At 45.8% G+C, this 23,397-nt stretch overlaps 1 protein-coding gene across 22 annotated transcripts in view; it reads left to right on the top strand.

The window, feature by feature from the left end:
• COL26A1 (collagen type XXVI alpha 1 chain) overlaps nt 1–23,397 on the top strand; it is a 194,714-nt gene that overhangs the window by 127,958 nt on the left and 43,359 nt on the right. For 12 of the 22 annotated variants that reach the window (XM_021415813.1, XM_021415812.1, XM_021415811.1 and 9 more), the window contains 2 exons: nt 15,080–15,121; nt 17,383–17,456. The exons of 2 other annotated variants lie outside the window; for them this stretch is intronic. In XM_021415813.1, coding sequence (XP_021271488.1) covers nt 15,080–15,121; nt 17,383–17,456 — 116 coding nt within the window. The remainder of the gene's footprint in view (nt 1–15,079; nt 15,122–17,382; nt 17,457–23,397) is intronic. 8 more of the 22 variants (XM_021415817.1, XM_021415819.1, XM_021415818.1 and 5 more) reach the window with 1 other exon arrangement.

Raw genomic sequence — 23,397 nt, forward strand, 5'->3', positions numbered from 1 at the left:
TGACTGCCTGGGCTTGTGCCCCTGGCTGTCAGGTGCCTAAGTTGGGGCAGGTGAGTCCTGCGCTAGCGATGTGGGCACGGATTAGTTGTCTGTCTGTCTGTCTGCCTGGGGTAATAGGGGTCAGTACATGTCCTTGTGTCCTGCCAGGCTGATACACTCAGAGCTGTCAGGAGCAGATCTGAAGGCCCTGGGCTGCTGGGTGTGTTCTCTTTGTCCAGGATGTGAAACCCATCACCTGATGCCTTTTCTACCAACAGGAGCAAAGGGGCAATCCCTATTTTCCTTGCCAAATGTTTGAGTGGCATGTCTAACGAGCAGCCCTTTGGTCTTGGCTCTCCTTTCCTCCCTGTCCCCGCTCTTGTCAAAGCAGGGCTGAATGCTGTTGTGTGTGGCATTGCTCTTTGTTATGATGGATCCCTGCAGAGGTGTGCTTGCACTGAGCGGGCTGCAGGAGGAATAAAGCTTCACAAGGACTGTGTTATCTGAATGTTGTTTGTTCCAGCGGGGAAAGTTGCACACCCCAGCTCAGTGACACATCCTGCACCTCAGCTGAGACCCAGCTCAAGGGGAGTGCAAGCAAACATTCTTCCCCTATAAAACCTCTCAGCAGTGCAATCTAAATTTAGGCACTGCAGCCATAACTAAGTGGGTGCCCCCAGTGTAAAGCAGCAACAGGAGCGTGAGGAAGCAGCAAAGCATTTGTCCCGTGTAGAGACTAAATATCCACTATCAGCCATCTCTCTGGCCCGCTTCCTCTGTTGTTTCTTTCTCTCTGGGGAGTTGGCAATTGGATTGATTTGTTGCCTGACTCACTGTCTTAGATTGAGATACTGGGAACTGCTGACAGTATTAATAAAATTAGCGTTAGGGAGGATGTTTGAACATTTGCCTTTGACGTTTTTAAGGCGGAGAACTGACATTTAGTCTAAATTAAAAAGTTACTGAATTGCCTTTTTTTGTTTTAATTTCCCCGACCGAAGCCTTGATAGTTTTCTCCTGAAAGCTTAGTCAGGAATTAAGGATTTGGGGTTGCGAGTTTTGATCTTTCTTTCCATTGAGAATCTCTGGCTAGTTTAGAAAGCACTAGATATTGGACAGAGTTCTTGGGAGAAATATTTTCACAAAAGCATAAGATAAATACAATAGAAGTATATGTAGTGGTATTGTTTTATGATAGTGAGGATTGCTTTTTTTCTCCCCGGTGATATAGAGGTCAAACTGCAATAATAGTTTTAATGTCAAAATCTAAGGACAGGCAAAGATCTAGTTTTTATTTTTTGAGAATGGTTTGCATCATTACTTTTAAATGCAGTTGCCTGGTCTTTAGGTTATGTGATTAACTTTTGCTCCCCGTGGGAAATGACTGAATTCAGGAGACATTTGTTTCATTTCATAACTGCTCTTTGTCTGTACCTCTTGCCCTCCATTTGCATGTGTTATAGTTTATCCTCAGGTAAAAACAGCAGGGGTTGCTTAACTCTGGGGTTGCTCTGGTCTGTAGGAAGATGGTGTTCCAATAGTCACGTTGTAATCAATTTCCAGTAGCCCTTCAAGTTCTCATTCAGATATTTGCCCACCAAGAGCAGCTGCCCAGTATCACTGCAGGCCTTCTTTGACACGCCTGTTCCTTAACCCATGAAGCTGCTGCCACCAGCCAGCAGCCACATCAAGTGTGAAAGCATTGGAAAGATCTATCAGGCATTAACACTTGTTGACAAGTTGCATACTTTCGTGGGAGAAGGTGAGAGACTGCAGCTTAAGAAAATCCAACTTTGCTGCGCTGTCCAAGTTCTGCCTTTGTCCCTGGCAGCCTGTGGTCATTGCTGGTGGGAATACAAGATTTTGGCATTGGAACTGGCATTCCTTCATGCAGGGATTGTTGTGAGATCATGCATGCAGGTTGTGCACTCTTATTTCCAGAAGCAGCTACCCTTCAGTGAACCTTCTGCGAGGGAATCGTTGGCTGAGCTCAAACAAGAAGCCTGTGCCACTCATGGCTGCACGTATTGTTGCGTTCCAGGTACCTTTGCTGAACGGTTGTGCCAGAATCTGAAGAACTTTTCCTGCTCCCCCAATGGCAGTGCTGCTTGTTCTGTCCCCCAGAAGTTTGCTATGCTCTTATTCATTTTTTTCCTTTCTCTTTCTTTGACTGCAGAAAGTATAAATAATTGTAGTGCTGAATTTTTGGAAGGTTTTCTCCCCCTTCCCCATTTCCTGAAAAGCTTGCATACAGAGTGAGACACTCATAAGCTTTTCCGAGATAAGAATTTAATTTATTTACGCTCCATTGTTCCAGGCATGGTTACAGACTGGTTTGGAAATTTGCTGTTCCAACTTTAGCAGGTCACAGCATGGAAAGGAGCAGCTGGATTTTCCTCCAGAGCAGCCGTCAGCTGTTGGAAATCTCTTGATACTCCCCTGGCTTCTCCACATTCAGCGTTCACTTCTTCCTGTAACAGGAATTGTGCTACGTGCTGTAGGCTCTTTAGCGGACAAAGAGGAGTAAAGTTGAGTGGCCACAGCATTGCTGAGGCTCCTTTCACCTTCATGAGGACAAAGTGTGAGAGAAAACCACTGGCCAACTCCACTCTGTGATGTGTGCAAAGTAACTTCTGTGGTTCAAGCAAGCAAGCAACGAGGTTAAAGTCAAGAAGTGCAAACTCTTACATTCTATTATATTGCTTTTCCTTCTGACCTCTTCTGCTCTTCAAAAGAGCCTTCTCCATTACATAATGCAGTTTCCCAGTCAGATAGCTGAGCTTTGAAGGCAGCAGGCCCGTTTCTTGTCTCACACTCACTACCCAGCAGTGTAATTCTGTTGGTTTTGGTGAAGATACTCCTGATTTACACTGTTAGAATGACCCATATGTTAAACCTGTACGATGACACGTAGAATATGTAATATAGCCAAGTAACTTTGCCATGAGAACAGCATTCCAGTGTTGCTTGACTTTCTTTAGAATACAACGGTAAAAATGTTATTTTGTACACTTAATTGATGTAAGCCATGAGAGAGAAATGCAGGCGACTTGTTCTCTTTGATCTGGGTGTTTTACCAAGAACCAAGTCAGAGGAGCAGAACTGGCAACTGCTCTGCAGAAACTGGGCTGTTGGTTGGCTCTCTTCTGGGCTCAGTGGTTCTTGCTGCGATTTGTCCTTCAACATCAGGTAAAAAAAAATTTGCCAGCAGATTTTCGTCTTCATCTTTCATGTTCTCGTAATCAAAACCCTCATTATAGTGTTTCTTGGTACTATCTCTGCTCTGTAAGTTGTTAGTCTTGAATGTCTCTGAAGTCTGGGGGCAGAGGTTGCAGAATGCTGGAGATGCATACAGTCACAATCAGCATAATCTTTTTCATATTACTAAAGCTCTTCTTGAGAGAGGAAAAAAAAAGAGAAAAGAAGAAAGAAAAGGGAAAATATCTCCATACAGTTACGGCTTCTGGTTAGTAGAACTTGCGATTTATGATCTGTGAAAAACATGGGCAAGTAACTGGAAATCAGGAGGGAAGAGTTACTAGCCATGACATCATTAGCTCAGTTAATATAAAACTTTATATCCTCACAATGGGAGACTTGTCTGTTGAATTGATGGTAAAAGAGGGATCCTGCTCTGGAGTAAACTGTCATGGTTTCACTGTTGACGTGTCAAAATATTCACTGCTCTTCTGCATGATGATGTCTCTCTCAGCTAGAGCTTCAGTTCTGTGGGGTAAGTTTGTCCTTCTCCCCGTAACCTTTCAGGTTAAGGTACAAGGGAGCGGATGTAAATTTGTTTCTAGCCATATAGACAGTGAGTAGCTTCAAGAAACTCAAGATGAGGTTTCCAGGCTCATTTGTTGCATTGTTAACTGTTTTCAGGCACTTTGTGTCTTTCATATGTTTCGAACCTGGAGCTGTTCATTAAAAGGGAAGAAAGAAAAAGCAGTTTCCTCTAGATAAGGCACTTAATCATATTTCTGAGATCCACAGATGCAACCCCCGGAATGGCCGGCTGGATACGAGCCTCTAAGCTCTCCCCAGGGAGTGCGAGGGGATCACCATTCACACATCTAGCTTCTGTGATGATGAATGGGATTATTAGAGAAAATCCCCACGTGCATCGGTGAATCCAAAGTCACGCGGTTCTTTTGCCTATGCATTCAGACTCTAATTCACAAAATAAACCAGCTGGACTGGAACAGGCAGGGCCAAGTTCTCTGGGGAAGAGGCACATTGTGTTTTGCTAGCAAAGCGCTAGCGCGTGTTAATGTTATCACGTGAGGTGTGACTTCATGGTACAGCTTTCCTTCCGAAATTTTTCACATTGTGCTCAGAACACCCCGTGTTTCAGCCAGTGCTAAACATGCTTGCTAATTGAAAAATGATGAGGAGAATTGGTAATCCTCTCTAGAATGAAATACTCCATAGACATCTGGTGTTAGATGCGTGTATGCAAGGAGCGAGAAGTAGGAAGGCAATTGTCTGAGTCCCTGAGGAGCTGTAAGCCTGTCGGTAATGCTTTTTGCTCAGGAAATGTAGCAGGGAAGGTGTCTTCACTTGTGAAAAGTATGGGCAGAGTGTTGGCCTTGAGACAGAGGAGTGCCCTGCCTGTTATGCGGGCGAGAGCTGAGGACGTGTCATCTTATGCAGAGGCTGATGCAAAGGGAGCGGTCTGCCTTGTCCAAATGACAAGAAGTCTTTCAACCACTAACCAAAACATCAGCTGAGCTCCAGAGATTAAAAATTTCATTTACCCTCCTGTAAGCAGAATAAGAAACCCACGTGCATTCCCATCCTATGACTCTGGGTTAATCTTCCACTGGGTTGTGATTTCGGAGGAGCGGTAGATTGAATCCAGGCACACCAGCGAAAGCTAACTCTGATTTCCGAGTTGGGGGCATTATTTATTTATCTGTTTGTCTTTCGAATTCCTTCACTACCAAAGGACGCGACTGGGTTCTCAGATGCTAGTTTAAAATACTGCTACTAATAACAGCCTAACGTACGTGCTGTTTGCCAAAAGTTGAGAATCAGCAACGGTGAAAGATGAAACTTGGCAAAAGTGATGCAGACAAATATTTCAAAGGTCATTTAAATTTTAAAATTTGCTTCCTTGGAGATTGTGCTGTGGCAACGTTTGCCTTCTAGATGTTATCAGAGAAGTGCTGGAATTTCATCGTAACTGAAATGAAAGAATTTTAGGATGTGGAGTCTGGATGTTGAAGATACGTTCCTGCTATCTCCTGTCCTGCTGTTCTCATTAGCCTTACTAATCTGATGGGCATTTATTTGCTGGTCTGTCCAGTTAAGCATTTCACAGTCGATATGTTGCACTGCAAGATCAAAACGATTTGGTTATCTCCATTTTCTGATAACACTTTTGACAGTCCTGACCTATTTGTCATATGTTGGCCCTATGATAAGCTTGTATGGTGTTAAATTGAAAACAAAACGAACAACAAAACACACAAACTCTACTATGCTCTTGTAGTTATTGACTTTACAAGTTAATTACCGCTCTGTTATGTAGCAGCGATGCTTCAGTAGCACCAAGAGAGCACTCAGGCCAGCCCTGTCCAGGCTCTGAGCACGCTCACGGTTACAGTAAGGGCTGCCAGATGGCAGGTCTGCAGCCCCGAACATTCCCATTTGTGCGTGGGAATAGTAGAGACCTTGAAGAAGTGCTGCACTGATGGATTTGGCGAAACGTGTTTTATGCAAGGAACAGTTAATAACAGCAGAAACCTTTTCTCTCTCTGCTTTATTTCTTCTGCCTAGAGCAGGGCTACCCCCATAGTGCTTTCTGAGTATCTTCCTTGAGATCTGCTTGTTTTCTACCCTGCTTCACTGGGCCAGCTCCTGGCATATATGGGAGCTGCTGTCCCAGAAGTCCAGAGGAGTGTGCTGCAGTGTGGAACAAGGGACGGGTGATGTGATGAGAGCTGCTGTGCCTGTTCTAGACTTCACAGCTGGTGACTGCCCTGCTCTGCTTGGGCCGGGGAAGGACCTGCACCTTTCAACTCAGTGCAGGCTTTTGGAGGGCTTTCTTAACACAAGGTCATGCATTGCCTGATCGCTTCCTCACATTTTGTGCAATGGATTTCTCTCACTGGGAAGCCAGTTTGCAAAGCCTCTAAGTCTGCTATAGCAGAAAGGTAACAACCTGTAACTTCTTTTCAGCGTTCTGAGCATGTTTTGATTCCACCCTAATTTTAAGCATAGAATCATTAAGACTGGAAAGGACCTCTAAGATCATCTAGTCCAACCATCAACCCACCATGCCATCTATCTGTGTCCCTCAGTGCCACATCTCCACATTTCCTGAACACCTCCAGGGATGGTGACTGAACCACCACGTAGCACAATACAACTGCAGAGCATAAACCTTGTTGGTTTTGGTTATTAGGAGAGATGGGTTAAGCAATCCAACTCCATCTACTCTTTGTAGGTTTAAATTCCGACCTGTAGTTTACTGGGTGAGCAAGAAGATTGCTCTGATCACAAACGAGTGCCCACCTCTCTGAGCAGATGGCAGCACCCCCAGGTCTGGGCAGATAGGGGGATGTGGCAGCACCCACTTCTTACGTCCCAACAGTAATCAGAGGCCATGGGGAACACTTTTTTCATGGAGACGAGACGCAGATTGAAAAACCCACTGCAGTAGATTATGAGCTGGTTTCTGTTTTGACTTCTTCAATTTATATCGCCGAAGACAAATTTTATTAGTAAAATCTTGGGCAACTCAGCAGTGGATTTTTAGGCTCTGACTGGGTGCCTGGAGCTGCATTTCTTTGAACTGTCTTTTAGAGGAACTGCAGCTGTATAAATGGATGAAGACTGTGGAAAGAAACTATAAATACAGCTTTATTAAGGTGGGTTTTTAAATCAAAGTAACTTTTTGAAATATTTTAATGAAGTTTAAAAACTATTTTCCAGTTCTTTCCAACAGCTATGTTACTTTTCAGCAATGGGGGGCATGTTATTGAGGGAACTGCGGCCGTTGCAGACGTGGCAATGTCTTTTCCATGAGACTTTTTAACCTTGACTGGGCAGGCAATTTAAGACCAGGCACTAGTTAGTAGGCCTCTTCTGCTGCTATGTTTCATGGTGCGGTGTACAAGTGGTATCATGGAATGGTTGGGTTGGAAGGGACCTCACAGCCCACCCAGCCCCAGCCCCCTGCTGTGGGCTGGCTGCCCCCCAACAGCTCAGGCTGCCCGGGATCCCACCCATGGCCTGGGGCACCTGCAGGGATGGGCCATCCTTAGCTCTGGGCAGCACTGCCAGGGCCTCACAGCCCTCAATAGATGTTGCTGGGCTAGGCAGACACTGCTGGGATGGTGCTGTGTGCTTAGGGTTAGGAACAAGGAGCTTGTGGGGATTTGGGGACGTTTCCTGATCCCTTCAGCCTATGGATTGTGCCTTACCAGGAACGTGGCAAGCTCACTCAGTATTCTTGCTTGAAGTTAATTGGAAGCAACAATTTAACACATAAAAATGTGCTAGCGTAGCTTGGTGATGGTTAATGCATTATATTCTCCTCGTGTTCTTGTCGCAGATGGTTGCTTAAGTGCGTGTGGCAGGTATCTGAAGTCTGCAAGCCAGCCGGTACTTAGAGCTGCTGTCCTGGGAGTTAAACATGGGTTCAGAAAGTGCTGCTGAAACTCTTGTTTTCTCAGCAGCTGGGAGCTGATAAAACTGTAGAAGCCTTGTCCCTTCCAGCTGAAACACAGTCCCATTGCTCCACGTCTCAGTGACTCCAGAGTTGGCCTCATTGGAAAACGGGCTGAGATGAGAAGGGATAGCTGGGGTGGTACGGGTGGTGGCTGGAGCCAGTGCTAAACCATGGGCAGCTCTGTCCTGCGGTGCTGGCATCAGGGTATATCTTGAGGGAAATTGTTGAGAAAGCTTCTCAGTAGCAGTCCAAGAGCAAAAATAGCTGTGATGGAAGCGGTTTTCCTCTCAGTGCAGACACAGGGGTACATGCATGTGTGTATGCATCTGTATAAATGGATACATAGATGAAAAGAAGCTGGATACATCCTCCAGAGGTGGTCTGAGCTGGGATTTCCATCAGCAGAGCCTGGAACAAGGAGACTGTGAGGCAGAGTCTGTGTTCTGTTTCAGGAGGCAGAGGTGTTCCAGATAACGCTGTACCATCATGGTAAAAATGCCTTTGTTTTTGGCACAGAGGTAATCACCCCTTTTTTGAGTGTGACATTTTACCCACTTGCAGTTTCCTGCTTGTATGTTTTGGCTTTTCACCAGGACCTTGGGCTATGTGTGCTCATATGGTTTTGATAAAACATTAAACTTAGACAATACATCTTCTCGGACATTTCTTCCTGTTGGATTCAAGTGTGATAGAAAGCAACCAATACTTGATCAGTAGCAGACACTGTTTTTATCAAGCGTTGTTGGATGTTCGTTAGCCACGAAAGGGCTGTAGAGAAAACTTGCTACAGCACAGGTAGGTGCTTCCTCTTCTGAGCCCTTCCTTCAGCCACCTCAGCAAAGCCCTGGGCTGTGAGGTACAGGGCACTTTGGAAGTCCATACTAGGCTGTAGCAGCTAAGCTATTTGGCTAGCATTTATCTTGCTGCTTTTACAGTCTTGTTTGTCTGCTGAGAGAGATAAACTGCTAGTGAGATGTTGAGCGGTGGCAGATGAATGGGAGCAGCAACCTCATTAAAAACCATCTCCTAGTTCCGACATTTGAGATACCATTTAATGAACACAAGAATTTGCATTGCAGTGATGTATTGGGTAAGAAGCTGAGTAAAAGAGCACTCTCCATGGTCTGCCCAAGGAGCATATGTGACCTCTATAGTGAGCCTTTCAGCCTCTATCATACAGCTAATATCCTTCATGTATGCAAGGAAAGGATGCATCACCTTTGCATTTAGTAGGCAGGGATATGAAACAGAAAGATACTCTGATGTGGGCACACAGAAGGGTCGGCGGGGCTGCCTGCCCATAGCTGCCCCTGCTCTGCTCAGTGTGCCATCAGGCAGCAGCCGTGGGGTGCTGCTCACAGCAGTGTCCCAGCAGGGGTTGGTGTGATTGCAGCACACCGGTGCACAGATGGGTGCTGCTGCAGGGTGGGTAGGCATTGGCTGGGGTCAGCGTGCTGTAAAGGCTGTGCTCGTGCTGGAAATGGTGCCATGCAGAGCACTCATCTGAATGTGTTTACTGAAGGAGTGACTGGGTAGATCAGAAGCATATAACTTACTTTAGGTTCTTGTTCACCTTAGCTTTAATCCTTACAAAGCTCTCTGACCTGCTCTTTTCAGGTGTCACGCTTACAAAAACATGCAATATGTACTCGCATCGTTTACACCTTACACAGAGCACACAAGAAACAGAGGCATGCAGAAATGAGATGGAGGCTGTCCAACCACACTGTTCCGTGTGCTCTGGGGAAGCCATGTCACACAGGCAGATAAAAGACCCTCAGCCTTACAGACCGCCACTGTCGGGGCTTGCAGCCTGACCTCCCTCTCTCAGGATCTGACAGACATGTTTATCCAGCAAAAGAGAGGTTAGGAGACACTGCGTGCACCCCTTTGTTCTCCGCTTTTTTATCTCCTTATGTCTCCTCTCCCTTCCTCCATCCGGTGGAACGAGATGAAAGTTGCGTGCGCCCTTCTGCAAGCTTCCTGATAGATGCAATTAAAATACCTCATTCTTGTAGCACATGTGAGAGTTGAGCCATTGAATCTCTTCAGCTGGAGGGTTACAATCCCAGAGCTTTTTGGTTTGGTTTTGTTTTTTTTTTTCTCTCTTCTGGTTGTGGATTACAGGGATTCAAAACTGAGATCGAACGTTTAAGCTTTTAAGGGGAAGGATGGTAGAACTTAGTGTGGAATTGGTTTCTCAGCAGATCTTTGCGCAGTATGGAATCGAATCTTGCCACGTTGAATACTGTACCTCCAGTAAATAAACATGGTAGAATCCCATTTAATTTATATAACTTACACCCCCCCCAAAAATCCTCTAGGCTGTTTGAACAGACGAGAAGCCAAAACCCAGAACTTTTTCCCCTAATTTTCCAGCTGTGTAAATGCAGCTTGAATATTAATAAGACAGAGTCTTTTTGTACATTTTCTGTCTCTTGTACCTTGACCAATTTGCTGGAGTTATCAAAGATGGGGTTCTCAGAGCATTGTAAGTAACAACAGTGGTTTTCTCCATCATATCTTAGTCCTCAAAGGCAAGAGGTACTCTTGGAGTAGGAGTTGAGTACAGTTTTTCAGTGACACTGAAACACACGATGCGCCCACGTTTGATCTATTTCCAGGCCTTGAGCTTAGAAGGGAGCTGACAATGTTGCTAATGATATGCAGGATGAGCGGGGAATCCTGCTTATGTTCCCTGCACTGATTGTTCCAGTGATTATGAGATTTTACTTCTTAATTTTACATTCCATACATAAGAAATGCACAGCAGAGGTTCCATTCTTTTTTTTTTTTCTTGAAGCATCACTCATCTGAGCCATCTCTGATTTAAAAAATGGAGTTGCTGTTACAGAAACCATACAAAACCGTTGTCAAGACTTCTATGAAATACTGTTGCGTCCTAATAATAACTTCTAGCTGAAAAATCTTGGCATCCTGCAGTTTAGGAAAGGGTTTTAAAATTCACCTTCAGTTTTTGGGCAACAGGCAAAACATGTGGCTCTGTTTAGGAGCTATTTTCGTTAAAGCTTGACAATACAGGATGATAAAATACAGCTGCATTGTTTAAACTTTCAATTTAATTTCTGGTTTCTGTCCAAGTTGTTTCATCAATATGGCGCCATTCATTTCAAAACAAGGCTCTTGGAAGACTCTCCATTACCCCGCCATTGATCAAGAGGGTGTTAAAATATAGTGCCTAATTATGTTCCTGGCCTGTTTGGAATTCCTAAATTGGATTTTTATAACTGTCAAATTTGCAATCAGGGTAACTTTCCATGACAATTAGTCAGAATTATTAGGGTTTTTGTTGCCAGCAAGTTATGACTAATGATGGTGTTTCACTTTTCAAGGCTCTGTAAGTATCAAAGGCAACATATATCTTGAAGAATAGCCATTTGACTACAACGTTGTCTGTACTTAACTGCACCCAAATATCTACTACTGTTACAGTCATTTTTATCCTTTCTCCAGGGCTGAGCTGTTGCCACAACCTCTACTGCAGGCTCTGCAGATATAATTAACTGCTCAGTTCTGCCTCGTTGCAAAATGGGACTTATGAAATCATGACATGAGAAAGTTCATCCTTGAGTATTTCACTGAAGTCCGGCTTGGTAAAGGCCAGTACTCTGAAGGCTATTGATGTAGTTGATGGTGGTCGGTTACTGCTTTGATTCTTTAAAATAAGCCAAACATAACTATGTATATGACCCATCTGGATGAATGCTATCTCTTCTCAGTCTGACCCATATCTTACTTGCTGTTAAAAGCATTACAAACAAATTCTAAAATGTGTTAAAGCTAGCTGAGATGTCTACCCTATGCTCTCTTTTTCCATGTAGACCAGACTTTAGGAGAAGTATGGTGCTTTAGCCTGAATGCTGATGCATGAATATATGTGCTCACAGAAGAGTGGACACTTAGGGAAAAAAAAGCTTTCTTTGCCTAATATGCAGTCCCCATCATTGGATATGCTCAAGGCCAGGTTGGGTGGGGCCCTTAGCAGCCCGATCTAATTGCTGGCAACCCTGCTCACATCAAGGGGGTTGGAACTGGGTGGGCTTTCAGGTCCCTTCCATCACAAGTCCTTCTGTGATCCATTTCAGAGGCATCCATCCAAGATGCAGATGATGTGCTGGCCTGTTGATGAAACAGATTTTTGCCATCAGCTTAAAGCTTTAGATCTAGTACTAACTGCATTCATCTTTGCATTGGTTTCAGTAGCAGCGTCTGCTTAGAATTTACCCCCTCCACCATACCTGCTGTTCCTCCCAGTTAAGCTTAAGAAATAATGGTACCTGGAGCCAAACTATCACCCCTTTTTCTAACCGGGAAGCCATATTCTGCCTTTTTCTTAACCAGTACCTAAGAACATCTCTGTCCCCGCAGGCGTGTGTTGACCTGAATGGTGTGACCACTTTTGACAAGAAGATCTGCAGTACAGCTTCATTGGTACAGGGTCCAGGTTGTTAAAACTCTTAATCCTGCAGAAGGATTGCCCTGGAAGGAAGAAGGGCTGTAATCAATTCAGTTTAATTAAATCAACCTAAACTAATTATCAGCCAATAAAATAGCGTTGGTCAGCTCATAAAATAGAAATGAAGATTAAAAGAGTAGTTGCCATGAACAGGTGGTAACTCTGTTTCCAAGTTAGACTACATTACTCTCTGGCACAGGATCATCTGAGAATACCTCATATTCGAGTTTTTTAAAAAATGTTTATGAAACTTATAAAATATAGGGCTCATTTTATAACCAATTTTCTATCTCACCTGCCAAGAGCAGTGGGGGTTGAGCCAGCACAAGGCGGATGCAGAGTTTTAGGCAGCCATCCAGAAATGGATTCCCTGTGCAGGGCTGTGGGATACACATCTACCTTGGCCTGGCCTTTCTTATTGCAGTTCTTGTGATTTCGTTTTCTTTTTCTGGTTGCTGTTGCAGAAAAGACCTCGTTAACATTTCTCGATGTCATTGATCTCAGCCTGGCACTGCTGTGCAAAGGGAGAGACTTCCGATGCTGCTCTGGGGATGCGGTTTAACTCTAGATGGATCTTGAGTTAGTAACGGGATCCCTCCGGAGTTGGCCTTTGGTATTCTGTTGACTCTGCAGTTCTTGCAGAAGGCATAAAACATTAATCTAATTGTAACTGGTAAGGACTAAACTGGGATCGTAATCTGCTCCTCAGAGTGGAGCGTGGTTGTTTGTAGTTGCTGTTAATGGTAGAATAATGAAAGAAAAATTTATTTCGTAGTGGTTATTGAGTTACTCAGCTAACAGAGCAAAACTATGCGGTTCTGAGAGTTTTGTCATGGCTTTCCGTTAGCTTGAATGCTCTGCACTGAGGCAAGGCTTCTGTATCACAGCAATTTACTGCACTAGTTGGGAGTTCGCTCTCATACCTATTTCTGTGACCACCAATTCCCAGAAATGCAGGCTGCAGTTTGTTGCTTGCATAGAATGATAGAATCATTTGAGTTGGAAGGGACCCTTAAAGGCCATCTGGTCCCACTCCCCTGCAGTGAACAGAGAACCCATAGCTCCGTGAAGTGCTCAGAGTCCTGTCCAGCCTGACCCTGAGTGTCTGCAGGGATGGGGCACCCACTGCAGGCACTGTAAGGTCAGGTTGAATTTCTCTTCAGCACCCACTCCTCTTCTTTGAGGAATTGCAGTCATGAAACAGTGAGCTGCACTCATACAGGGCTGTGGCTGCAGCGGCAATCTCATTGAAAATGGGATGCTCCAGGAGAACTCCCACCTGAGAGTTTCAGCTTGTTAGCGGGCAACACAACTGCTGTGCGGCCTTATCATCTCCATAGCTTGTCTGGGGGTCTGACCTGGCTTGAATTCCCCTGGGTTCCTGATCTGACCTATGATAAACATGACTTGAACCCACATCTTGGCTTAAACCAAGTGAAAATGTTCCTCACGCTGGGAATCCTATGAGGGGCTTGGGGGTAAGTTCTCTGAGACAGAATTTCTTTAAGAAAAAAGAAACAAGGTAAGGTGAGTCTCTTTTGGCGCAGAGTTCTGTTCGTTCATGTCTCCCATGCTTGCCCCAGTGTTATGGAAACGTTCACAGTCTGTATTAGCTTCCCTCAAAGGACAGATTTAGGAGGAATGTAACACTAGTGTAAAACACTGCTCCATCAAGGGGATCCGTGTGGCTTTTAGTTGAATGGTTGAGGGTGTTAAGGGACTCCAGGCTTTGTCCAGATGTGTACTGGTGGAATTTGCACCAACATCTCCCAGTCCTCCCAGTTAGGATTGCAGTAGGACAGGGAGCAAGCCTGCTGCTCGGCTCTCTAGGCACATGTGCAAACCCATCCGGCGCCCCAAGCTAACAAAAACCACGCTCAGAGCAATTATCTGATCTTGTTTGTTTGTTTTTAATGTGATGTTTCTCGACACTGGTACAGCAAACACACTCTTGTAAAATCTGGTAACAGTTGTTTGTAGTTAGCATCTTCAAGGCGATTTTATGTGTGCAGATGAGGACTAATATAGGTCACTGCAGTGTCACCGTCATCTTCCAATGCTGTGGGAAATGTCTGGTACCAAGATGACTTCCTCAGCTTGTTTAGCATTATTCTTTTTCCTTTTTTACCCTTCTCTGCAAGAACACATAGATAGTGATGTGCTCATCCATTGTGTTTTCCAGATGAAAGTGCTTTGTGGTCCACAGATTTAATTATTTAAGTCTTTGCAGACCTCGGGGTGGTTTACAAAGGCAGTCGCAGTTGTCATCACATGGAGATAGAAAAATCTCTAGATGCGAGGTAACTTTATGGGCTGGTCCTGAAGAGCTGGAGGCAAACCTGCCTCTCTGGAGCGTGCTCTGCCTTTGTGAACATCAGGAGATTCTGCTGTGCACACACTGCCCAAAGCCCTTTCCCCTCCCCATGTGATTCCTTCATTTTCTGGCACAAAATTGGGTTTTAGCACACGCTGCGGTGGCTGGGAAGGTGCCGTGCTCTCCTCCCCATGGCTCAGCCAACATGATGGCTGCTCTCCCTCCTTGATTCTGGGGCAGTTTTTCCCCATAGCATGCAGTTGAGGACTGCCCTTCTCAAAGCAAAAAACAGCTCCTTGTATGTTCACCTAGCTTGTATTGCTGCAGCCTGTTTCATTCAGCAGATGTCCCTGTGCTTGTATTTTTTTGGAAGCATCATTTCCAATGGAACAGAGGGCTCTTTTACGGGCTTGTTTCAGCACTTTGAGAGCACGAATGTGCACATCTGTGCCTTGCTGTGGGTGGGAAAGAGTTAAGTGCTGGCAAGAGCCAAACAAGCAGGGAGCATGAAGACACTTTCATTCCCCACCAAGTTTTGCTCCCCAGGCTGGGTAAACTTTGCTGAGCTGATGCTGCACTGGGTGAGGATTTCACCCATCCCCAGTGGTAACTGCCTCTTCTGTCCCCGCAGGTTCCCTGGGCCGCCAGCACGGTCGCTCTTCCAGCCGGGACCGTAAGTGGGCAACTTGAACATCAGGGAAAAGCAGAACCCACAACAGAGCGGGGGCTGGAGCAGCTGGGGAATCCCTCTGCTTGTAGGGGAGGTGTGGGGGAGGGGGTTGTGAGTCTCTGCCTGTTCTGTGCTTTCCTCTCTGCAACTAAAGCTTCCCACCCTTCTCTTGCTGACCAGATTGTGCTCCTCATCCATCTTTGAGGAGGGAGAAGTGCCACAAACCAGGGATCACCTTGTTGGGGTGATGCTGCAGAGCCCTCAGAGGGGAGGTGGCTGTGACCCTGTTTGCAATGTAGACTTCCCATAGGGAGCCGGACGTGGTGGCCCTGGTGTCTCCTCACATCTGAGTGTTTCTGTGATGTTGGTGCTGGTGTCTCTGATCGGCCTCCTCTGGGAAAGCTGAGAGGGTTTTACGGGTTGAAAGTGGACCAGCAACAAAGCATTGCCTGTTGCTGCAGGAGCTGTGTGCCTCCGAGCTGACACGGCGAGCAGCTCGGAAGCTGGTGCATGTGCAGAAATCCAAGCAGGGTTTTAAACTCTACTGTCAATCTCCATTGATGGTTAATGGAAAAGCAGCAGGGATTCACGCTGCAGTCTTTGTACCTGATGGCCGAGTGCAGGTCTTGTGCTAAACGAAAAGTCGCGGCAGTGTAGGAGCTGCACATATGCTGAGCAGACAAATTGCTCCAACAAGGCTGGTTTTGTGAGAGCAGCTGTATGGCAAAGAGGTGGAGAGCTCGCGCTGATCTGCCTCTTTGGGGTCCCTACTGAACACACACTCAGCAAAGAAATAACTGTCCCGTAGTCCATAAGCTCCAGTGAAGCCTTAAATCAGGGCAAGCTTCTGTCTTTCTGTTCCTTTTGGAGATGTGCTTCATGCTCAGACTGTAGCTCCTCTCTTCGTGTGCTCTGCTCGTGGATGTCACACAATGTGCTCTGAGCCTCGCTGGCCTTGGATGGTCAGCACAGAATTGGTTTGTCCTGGGGTAACCAAGTGGGGCAGGGCTGGCAGCCTGGGGACCCGCATCTCCTGGCTGGGACCCTGAGGCTGGAAGTGCCCAACACCCATTGCCATTCTCCAGGTCCTTCCTTGAAGTCGTACTGGGAAAAACTGTATCTCTGAATGGAGAAATCAGCCCCAGCCCTTGTGGGAGGGAAGGATCCTCAGTCCTTGTCTCTATCCTTGATCTTCTTATTCTCTTTCATATGCCCTTCTATAGCTGAGGATGCTGTTGTTTATTCCTCTCTGTTGCTTGGGCTCGTCCTGGCCCACTGGCACATCTTATCACACTGACCCTCATGTGGGTGCTCCCATAGGGAGGAACTAAATGACTGCCCAAAGACATGTGGGGAAAGTACTGTGTCAGCAGGGATTGTATCTGAATCTTCAGAATTCTTAATTATTGGTCTATCTACAGGGCAGTCTCAGTTCCAGATTGCCTTTTGTAAGTGATGTTACTGTCAAGTCCCTTCTTCCTTTCCTGCTGTGATCCCTTCTTGGCTTTTATCATTGCAGGCAGCATGCTGCAGTCATCAATCTAACAGCATTTTTTGCCTTGTAACAAACTCTGCAGAAGAGTTTGTTAAATAAGCCTGGAGGTGACAGTGCACTGTTCTGCTTATCACAGCCTTGAGGCTTTGCCACCTTCAGAGGTGTATTGCACCTAATGTGCCTGGGACTTGCTTACTGAGGGCTGGGGAGGGGAAGTAACTATTCTACAATGAAATGTGCAGGGGATATTAAACTCCTTCCCTGTGGGTTGCCATGGTTGAACGTTGGCACCAAGTGGCATGAAGATTCCTTCTTCTCTTTTTTAGAAGGAAACATGGCAGATAAGTAGAGAGCAGGTACGCTGAGGATAGGAGCCCTGTAAAATCAGCTCCTTCCACGTTCAACATTTATTAACTTTGATATAAGCAGCACCAAGAGGGAATAATGGAAAGCTGCAAATGAGGTATGTTGTAGAGATCTGCTGCAGATGCTTTACTTTACTATGTCTTCAAACTAAAGAAATTGAGAATTTTTTAATGCAAGTGTCTGGATTTTTTCATGGGCTTTTTCTACCTCTCAGTGATCCCCATCCCATCACCTTGGGAGTGTCACTCCAGGCATCTTGCCCACTGCCTTGGGTCAGGCAGGAGGATAACGTGGTGCTGTGCTTACATGCTGGAAGTGCTTCAGAAGTGTGAGCTGCTGCTGTATTTCTAGAAGGTACAGAGCAGGCTGTCTTTTTTCTCTAACAATGTGATGTTCCTTGTAGGCTCATAAGCTCTACAGCACAGAGAGATCTGCAGATGCTTCTGGCCACACTCAGTAATGTAAACCCTACCCAAGGTGGGTGTCTCTGCCTGGTGTTTCCTATTGGCTGTTTCCAAGCGTTCAGTCCATCAGAAACTTTACTTTCAGGGACTAAAGTGGAATTTAAACTATCTGAATATAGTCCTCTGTGTCAAATCAAATGATTTGTTAAAGCGAGGCCAGATTTGCAGGGAGAATCAATCTTTTTTATTAGATCAACTGGTGTGGAAAAAGCAGACGAACGTTCAGGCATATTAACCCTTCTTCTGGTCTGCAGTTGTGTTACGAGGACGGAGGGAGCAGGCTGCCAGAGGAGGCTGTACCTCAGGACGTGCATTCACACGGACAGTCTTGGTCTGAGCGCAGACCTGGGTGGCATTTTGGAGCATGCCCATGTGCTTTTTTGGCAAATGTAAGACTCGTGTCCCTGTGCATTTGGACACTAAATATTACCACACAACAAATAATAGGCTCTGCTCTGCAGCTGACTCATTGTACAAGTCTGGGGCTAATTACTGAATCCCTCCGTGCCTCCATTTCCATCTGCAAAATGTCACAGATGCCCACCATTCATAAATCGCTTTCAGATTTCCAGATGAGGTGCTGTGTAAGTGTAGAATAGCGTTAGTTTATACATATTGTGCTAGAGTATAATATAAAACACGTGCAACAGAAGAGCCTCACAGATGTGTCTCTTTCCACTGCAAAAGGCAAGGCCTGAGCTGATGATTTACCGCGGCACTAATTGGGCTAAAATAGGAGACTGCTCTTATTCTGATGCAATTGTCACCATTAACATCCTCATTTACCAGCAGCTTTTGGAGATAGCCCAGTTGTTTCCCATTGAGGAGAGCTGGAGCATTTTGAGTCTCAAAGCACAGCAATTTATAGCAAACGTCGCCGTCTTGATGGCACAGCCCACACTGGCTGTCCTCACACTTCTGGCAGGGACTGTGCCATGGTTTATTCTGAATGTGCATCTTGCCTGTCCGTTCACTGCTGCCTGAAACCAGCGGGGCACTTCCTCATCTCTGAGTAGAGGCATTTGACCGAGTCATTGCCATTGCTGTTACGGGGTGTTGCATGCAGAGGAATCCCCATTTATTGATAAGAAAGCTATTCCCGCGGCTGCAAGCAAATGAGGGCCTGGCAGCTGTTCAGTGTTAAGGCAGCTCACGAAGTTTAAAGGATTTGTAGGCTGTGATGGTTTGGGTTCGAGCGATTAGCTTGGGTGAAATGCTCGAGAGCGTCTTCCAGAGACCTTTCATGCAGAAGGATGAACGTAACCAGTTAAGAGATTTGATTTAAATACCCCCACGTTTCCTGATTGCGCCACTGGGGCTGATCTCTCAGTGGCTGTGAAATCTGGGAGCGTTTTTAGCTGTGGGAGAACTGTGCTTGCATGAAGCTGAGATGTGCCAGCATCACCCCTGCTGCCAGAGGTGGTGGGCACTGGTGACTGCGCCCTGAGCCTCTCAGTCCTCTGGCTGCATGGTGGTAAAGCCCTGATCTGAACTTATTTGCCGGTGTATTGTTGCCTGTTGCTCAAGAGTAATGGTTAGTGCTGCTGGAGGAAGGTATGGGGTTGGGGCGGGATGAAGGTTCCCTGCAGATGAATTCTGCCATTCTGCTGTTGTCCGGTTTGGACTCGGAGGCTCCATCTGTTTTCTCTGTTCCTCATCACTGCTCAGAGAGATGTTCAGAATTCACTCCCAAATCCTTCGCAGCTGTCAGAGTGACACAACACTGGGGCTGAGCACATGTGGTGACGGAGAAATCTCCCCTGGCACGGGGCCTCCATTCCTGGGTGTAAAAAATGCTATTTTTAGGAAAATTTCAAGGTGAGGGCACCCACCGGCATAATGTGTGATAGGATACACGTGGGAGTTGTTGTTACTGTGTAGATATCAAAAGTCAGCCCAAGCACAAATAGGCACATAGTGGAAAAGGGCTTGGTTCCACCAGGAGAGGTGTGGATGCTCAGGTTGGTGAGTCTGGGGTTAAAGTAACAGCGTGAAGGAATTCTGGAAAACTTTTTTTTCTGGAAAACTCCAGCATTATGGATATTTTCTGACTTTTTTCCATCCTAAAATCAATTAGAAATGTAGCCTGGCACAGCTATTTTGAAGCTGAAAATGAAACATGCCTGGCTGACCCCAACCTGGATATCTCCTTCACTCATTTTTCTTCATCCAGAAGTTACCATTGAAACAAAACAAAACAAAAAAGCCCTCTGTGCAGCATTGTGCTAGCCACTAATCAGAGGCAATTGTTACCTTGTTCCTCCCCTGATGGGGACCAGATGATATCGGGATCTCTGGGGCTGTGGACTCCCTTGTGTCCCCAGGAGCGATGCCCCAGCTGCAGAGAGATGTGGAAGGTACTCCTCCTCCTGCTGCTCAGGTCTGTGAGGACCAGTGCAGGGCTCAGAGGGGTTTTGATAAAGGCCAGCAAAGGGTAACTGGCAGAATTAGGCAGAGGAATGATCCTCAAGAGGCTGAGAATCTGGTAGGATTTGAGCTGTTTGCTCGGCTGTGCCGAGTGATGGGTGGTCGCAGTGCTGCGTGGGAGTTGTGTCTTGGCTGGAGGACACCAGTGCCGAATGTGCTGGGTGGAGAAGGGGTGCATCCTAAATGTAGCATGTTTGTGGGTTGCAGGGGCTTTCTGCAGAGAGCAGGCATCTCACCCTAGAGGTGTCTTTATTCCTCGCAGTCTGAAATGTAGTAGAACTCAAAGCAGAGGTAGAACTGATGTCAGAAATCCAAACTGGCAGCGAGATGCATAGTTTTAATACAGTGGTTAGCCTTGGATGCAGTTTGCAAAGGAAACCTAGGCTGTCTGGCTCTAAAGCATCTCTCTGAGAGACAAAGTCCAGTTAACGCACATAGTTTGGCTCGGGACCGTGAGAGATCCCCGACCTGCGATGCACAGGTGCGGGGCTGACATTGTAGGAGTCCCTGCAGAGCTTGCGGCGAGCCTCGATTCCTTTCGTCCTGTCTGCTTCCTCGTTTCACGTTACACCACGCCACATCTTGACTGCGTTTTTCCCCCATCACTTCTCCCAGCAGGGAAGGAAAGCAGCCTCTAGACGTGAGACTCTCCCAGTTAGGGGGTTAGCTTGCAGGGCTGTGTGATTCTGCACTTGGACTGGGGTCAGTGAGCCAATGTCCCCTATGGTGTGGAGGAACAGAGGAATGAGGCTGGCACTATGGCTGTGGGGATCAGACCTGGGATTTTGGCGTTGGTGGGAAGCAGGGCACAGACAGGAGGATGCTGGCACTTGGCTTCCTTGGCAGGGAGGCTTTGGCCTCCCTCCCTTCAGTTCAGGGATGCTTAATCTCACTGCATGTAGCCATACAAGAAGTTGTCCAGAGAAGCAGTGGATCCCCTTTCCCTGGAGGCATTCACAGCCAGGTTGGATGTGCCCAAGGCAGCCTGAGCTGCTGGGGGGCAACCAGCCCATGGCAGGGGGGTTGGAGCTGCATGATCTTTAAGGTCCCTCCAACCCAAGCCATTCTATGGTTCCATACCTTTCTATGGGAGGCTTGTCCATGCATACTACTTATGCTACCTGTGTGTCTGTTCCATGGCTTGTTTTGCGTGGGCATGTTTTACATCTGGGCAGGGAGGGGAGGCTCCAGCAAGGCTCTGTGCACATCACTGTCTGGCAGCATGGTACCTGGAGCACCATCCTCTGCAATCCCATAGAGCCTTGTTCCTGAAGGAAAATTCCTTCTTACTGTGGTCATTTCAGTCTTCAGGCTGCACTAGTAAAATGTCCGCGATGCTTCTAAAAATAATGGATAATACATTTCTAGCAAAATGCGTTGCATCAAAATCCGGCCATTCCCTGCTAAACCTTGTTCTGACAGACAGAGATGGATGGACCGCGGATCTCTCAGCTCATGGCTGCCTATGAATAAATGATCGTGATCTAATTCCATCTGCTAACAGAGCACAGGCCGAACAGTAAAATAGATCCTTGGCACGGTGATAGAGCACAAATCCCCAGGCTGAGAGCAATTATGTATAAAATTAGTTGGTGGTGTGGGAGTACGCATGTGTGAAATTTTAAATAAAACAATGTGAGCGGTGTGAGCTGCTGAAGAATAGACCTGGGCGAAAAATGGAGGCTTTCTGGGGGGGTTCGTTTGCCAGACCAAAAAAAAATTGAAAAGAAAAATGATTTGGGACAAAGTGAAATGAAAATATTTAAGTTTTTTTATTTATTTATTATTTTTATTTGCATATTTATTTATTTTGACGCAGCATAATGAGTAAAATATGGATTTGGGTAAATCCAAATTATTTCATGTGACCCAAAGTGAACTATTTAGTTTCACTTAATGTTATTTAATCAGTTCATTTCATTTTTAATTTAGGTGAATTTTGAAATAAATGCCATTTTGAGAACAAAGACCAAAAGATGTCATTAAGAAACTAGGAAAATCATTCTTAAAAAATCAGGAGAAAATATTACAGAATTTTTTTTTAAATGACACCTAATTTTTTTTCCCACTCGAGGCCATGTACCAGGTTTTTCTGTATTCTCAAATAATAGTTATTACATTTTGCAATAAAATTCCTTTTCCCTTTCCTTCTTTCCTTCCTTCTTTCCTTCCTTCTTTCCTTCCTTCTTTCCTTCCTTCTTTCCTTCCTTCTTTCCTTCCTTCTTTCCTTCCTTCTTTCCTTCCTTCTTTCTTTCCTTCTTTCCTTCCTTCTTTCCTTCCTTCCTTCCTTCGGACATTTCTTATTCACATAATTTCATAATAACAACAACTACAGAAAGATAGCTTTTTTGGGGAAAAAAATCTCTCTTTCCTGTTTAAGGGGGTAGAAGAAAGAGATGAAAATTAAGTATGAGTATTTTACAAGCAGAAAATGTTCAGATAGCACTTCTCATAAGAAGGGAAAATGGAGCTGCCTCTTAAAGATAGCCAATAAAGTTTAGGGTAAGGGTTGTTACAATGGATATATATATATATGTATACTAGAGAGTAAGATCACAAGTGGAGAAATGTAGGCAGCGATGGGATCTCCTAGTAGAAACATTGAATTATCTATAATGATGCTAAACCTGCAGAAATATTCTAGAGATGTTGTTTCATATTGATAGGCAGCCTAATAATTTACAATGTATGAATGAAACCGAAACTTTGCATTCTGTAAAATCCTGATGTCAAAAGTGGGAGAGAGCAGAACGTGGTCAGTGAGATGGTCTCTGAATGTCTCTGAGCCTCGGGTTCCATACTTGGGAAATGCTTTGATCACATTAATGGCTCTTTCAGTGCTGGTGGTGAACTCAGACTTTGAGATATCGTGTGTTGAAAGTGAGAGCCTTCTGGTTTTGGGTACTTGTGTGACCTAGAAAGGGACTAAGATGGATGGTCATAACCTGAGGTGCTGGGGAGAGGAGAGACCCCATGAGCTCCGTGTTTCCCTGTTGGGTGCCTGGGGTGGATCCCAGCATCGCTGCCATGTGAGGCCCAGCAGGAGCCCACCACTCGCCCAGCCCATGGCTCCCGTTCCCTCTGCAGCCCCATGGCTCCCAGCCACACTCTCCCCTCCTCCTCCCGCGGCTGCTGTCAGCCCGGTGCCCTCCACGTGCTCCAGCTCCGCTCTGGAGCCATGGACATGACTGATACCAAACAAGTACAATTAATAAAGTCTATCTAGCCAACATCTGACTCTCATTAGGGGAAACGTGTTGAAAAAACAGATCCCAGGTTGGCTGTGATTTATGGCTTGGGCCTGCTATCCTTCACGAGCACTGGCGAAAGCTATTGCAAAGGGCCAGAACATAAACTACTTAGGGAAACTCGGTATCCATGTAAAGAGGCTGGAAGGGTCAAATCAGACAAATTAAAGAGGGGTGGCTGTGCAAGCTGGGCTGGCTGTCCCCCACCGAGGGCCACCTAGGCAGGCGCAGGAGGTCTGTGCTCACATTTCTGCTGTGGAATTTGACTTGAAATTTCTT

Source organism: Numida meleagris, chromosome 18 (assembly GCF_002078875.1).
Source record: "Numida meleagris isolate 19003 breed g44 Domestic line chromosome 18, NumMel1.0, whole genome shotgun sequence".
Classification (NCBI taxonomy): Eukaryota; Metazoa; Chordata; class Aves; order Galliformes; family Numididae; genus Numida; species Numida meleagris.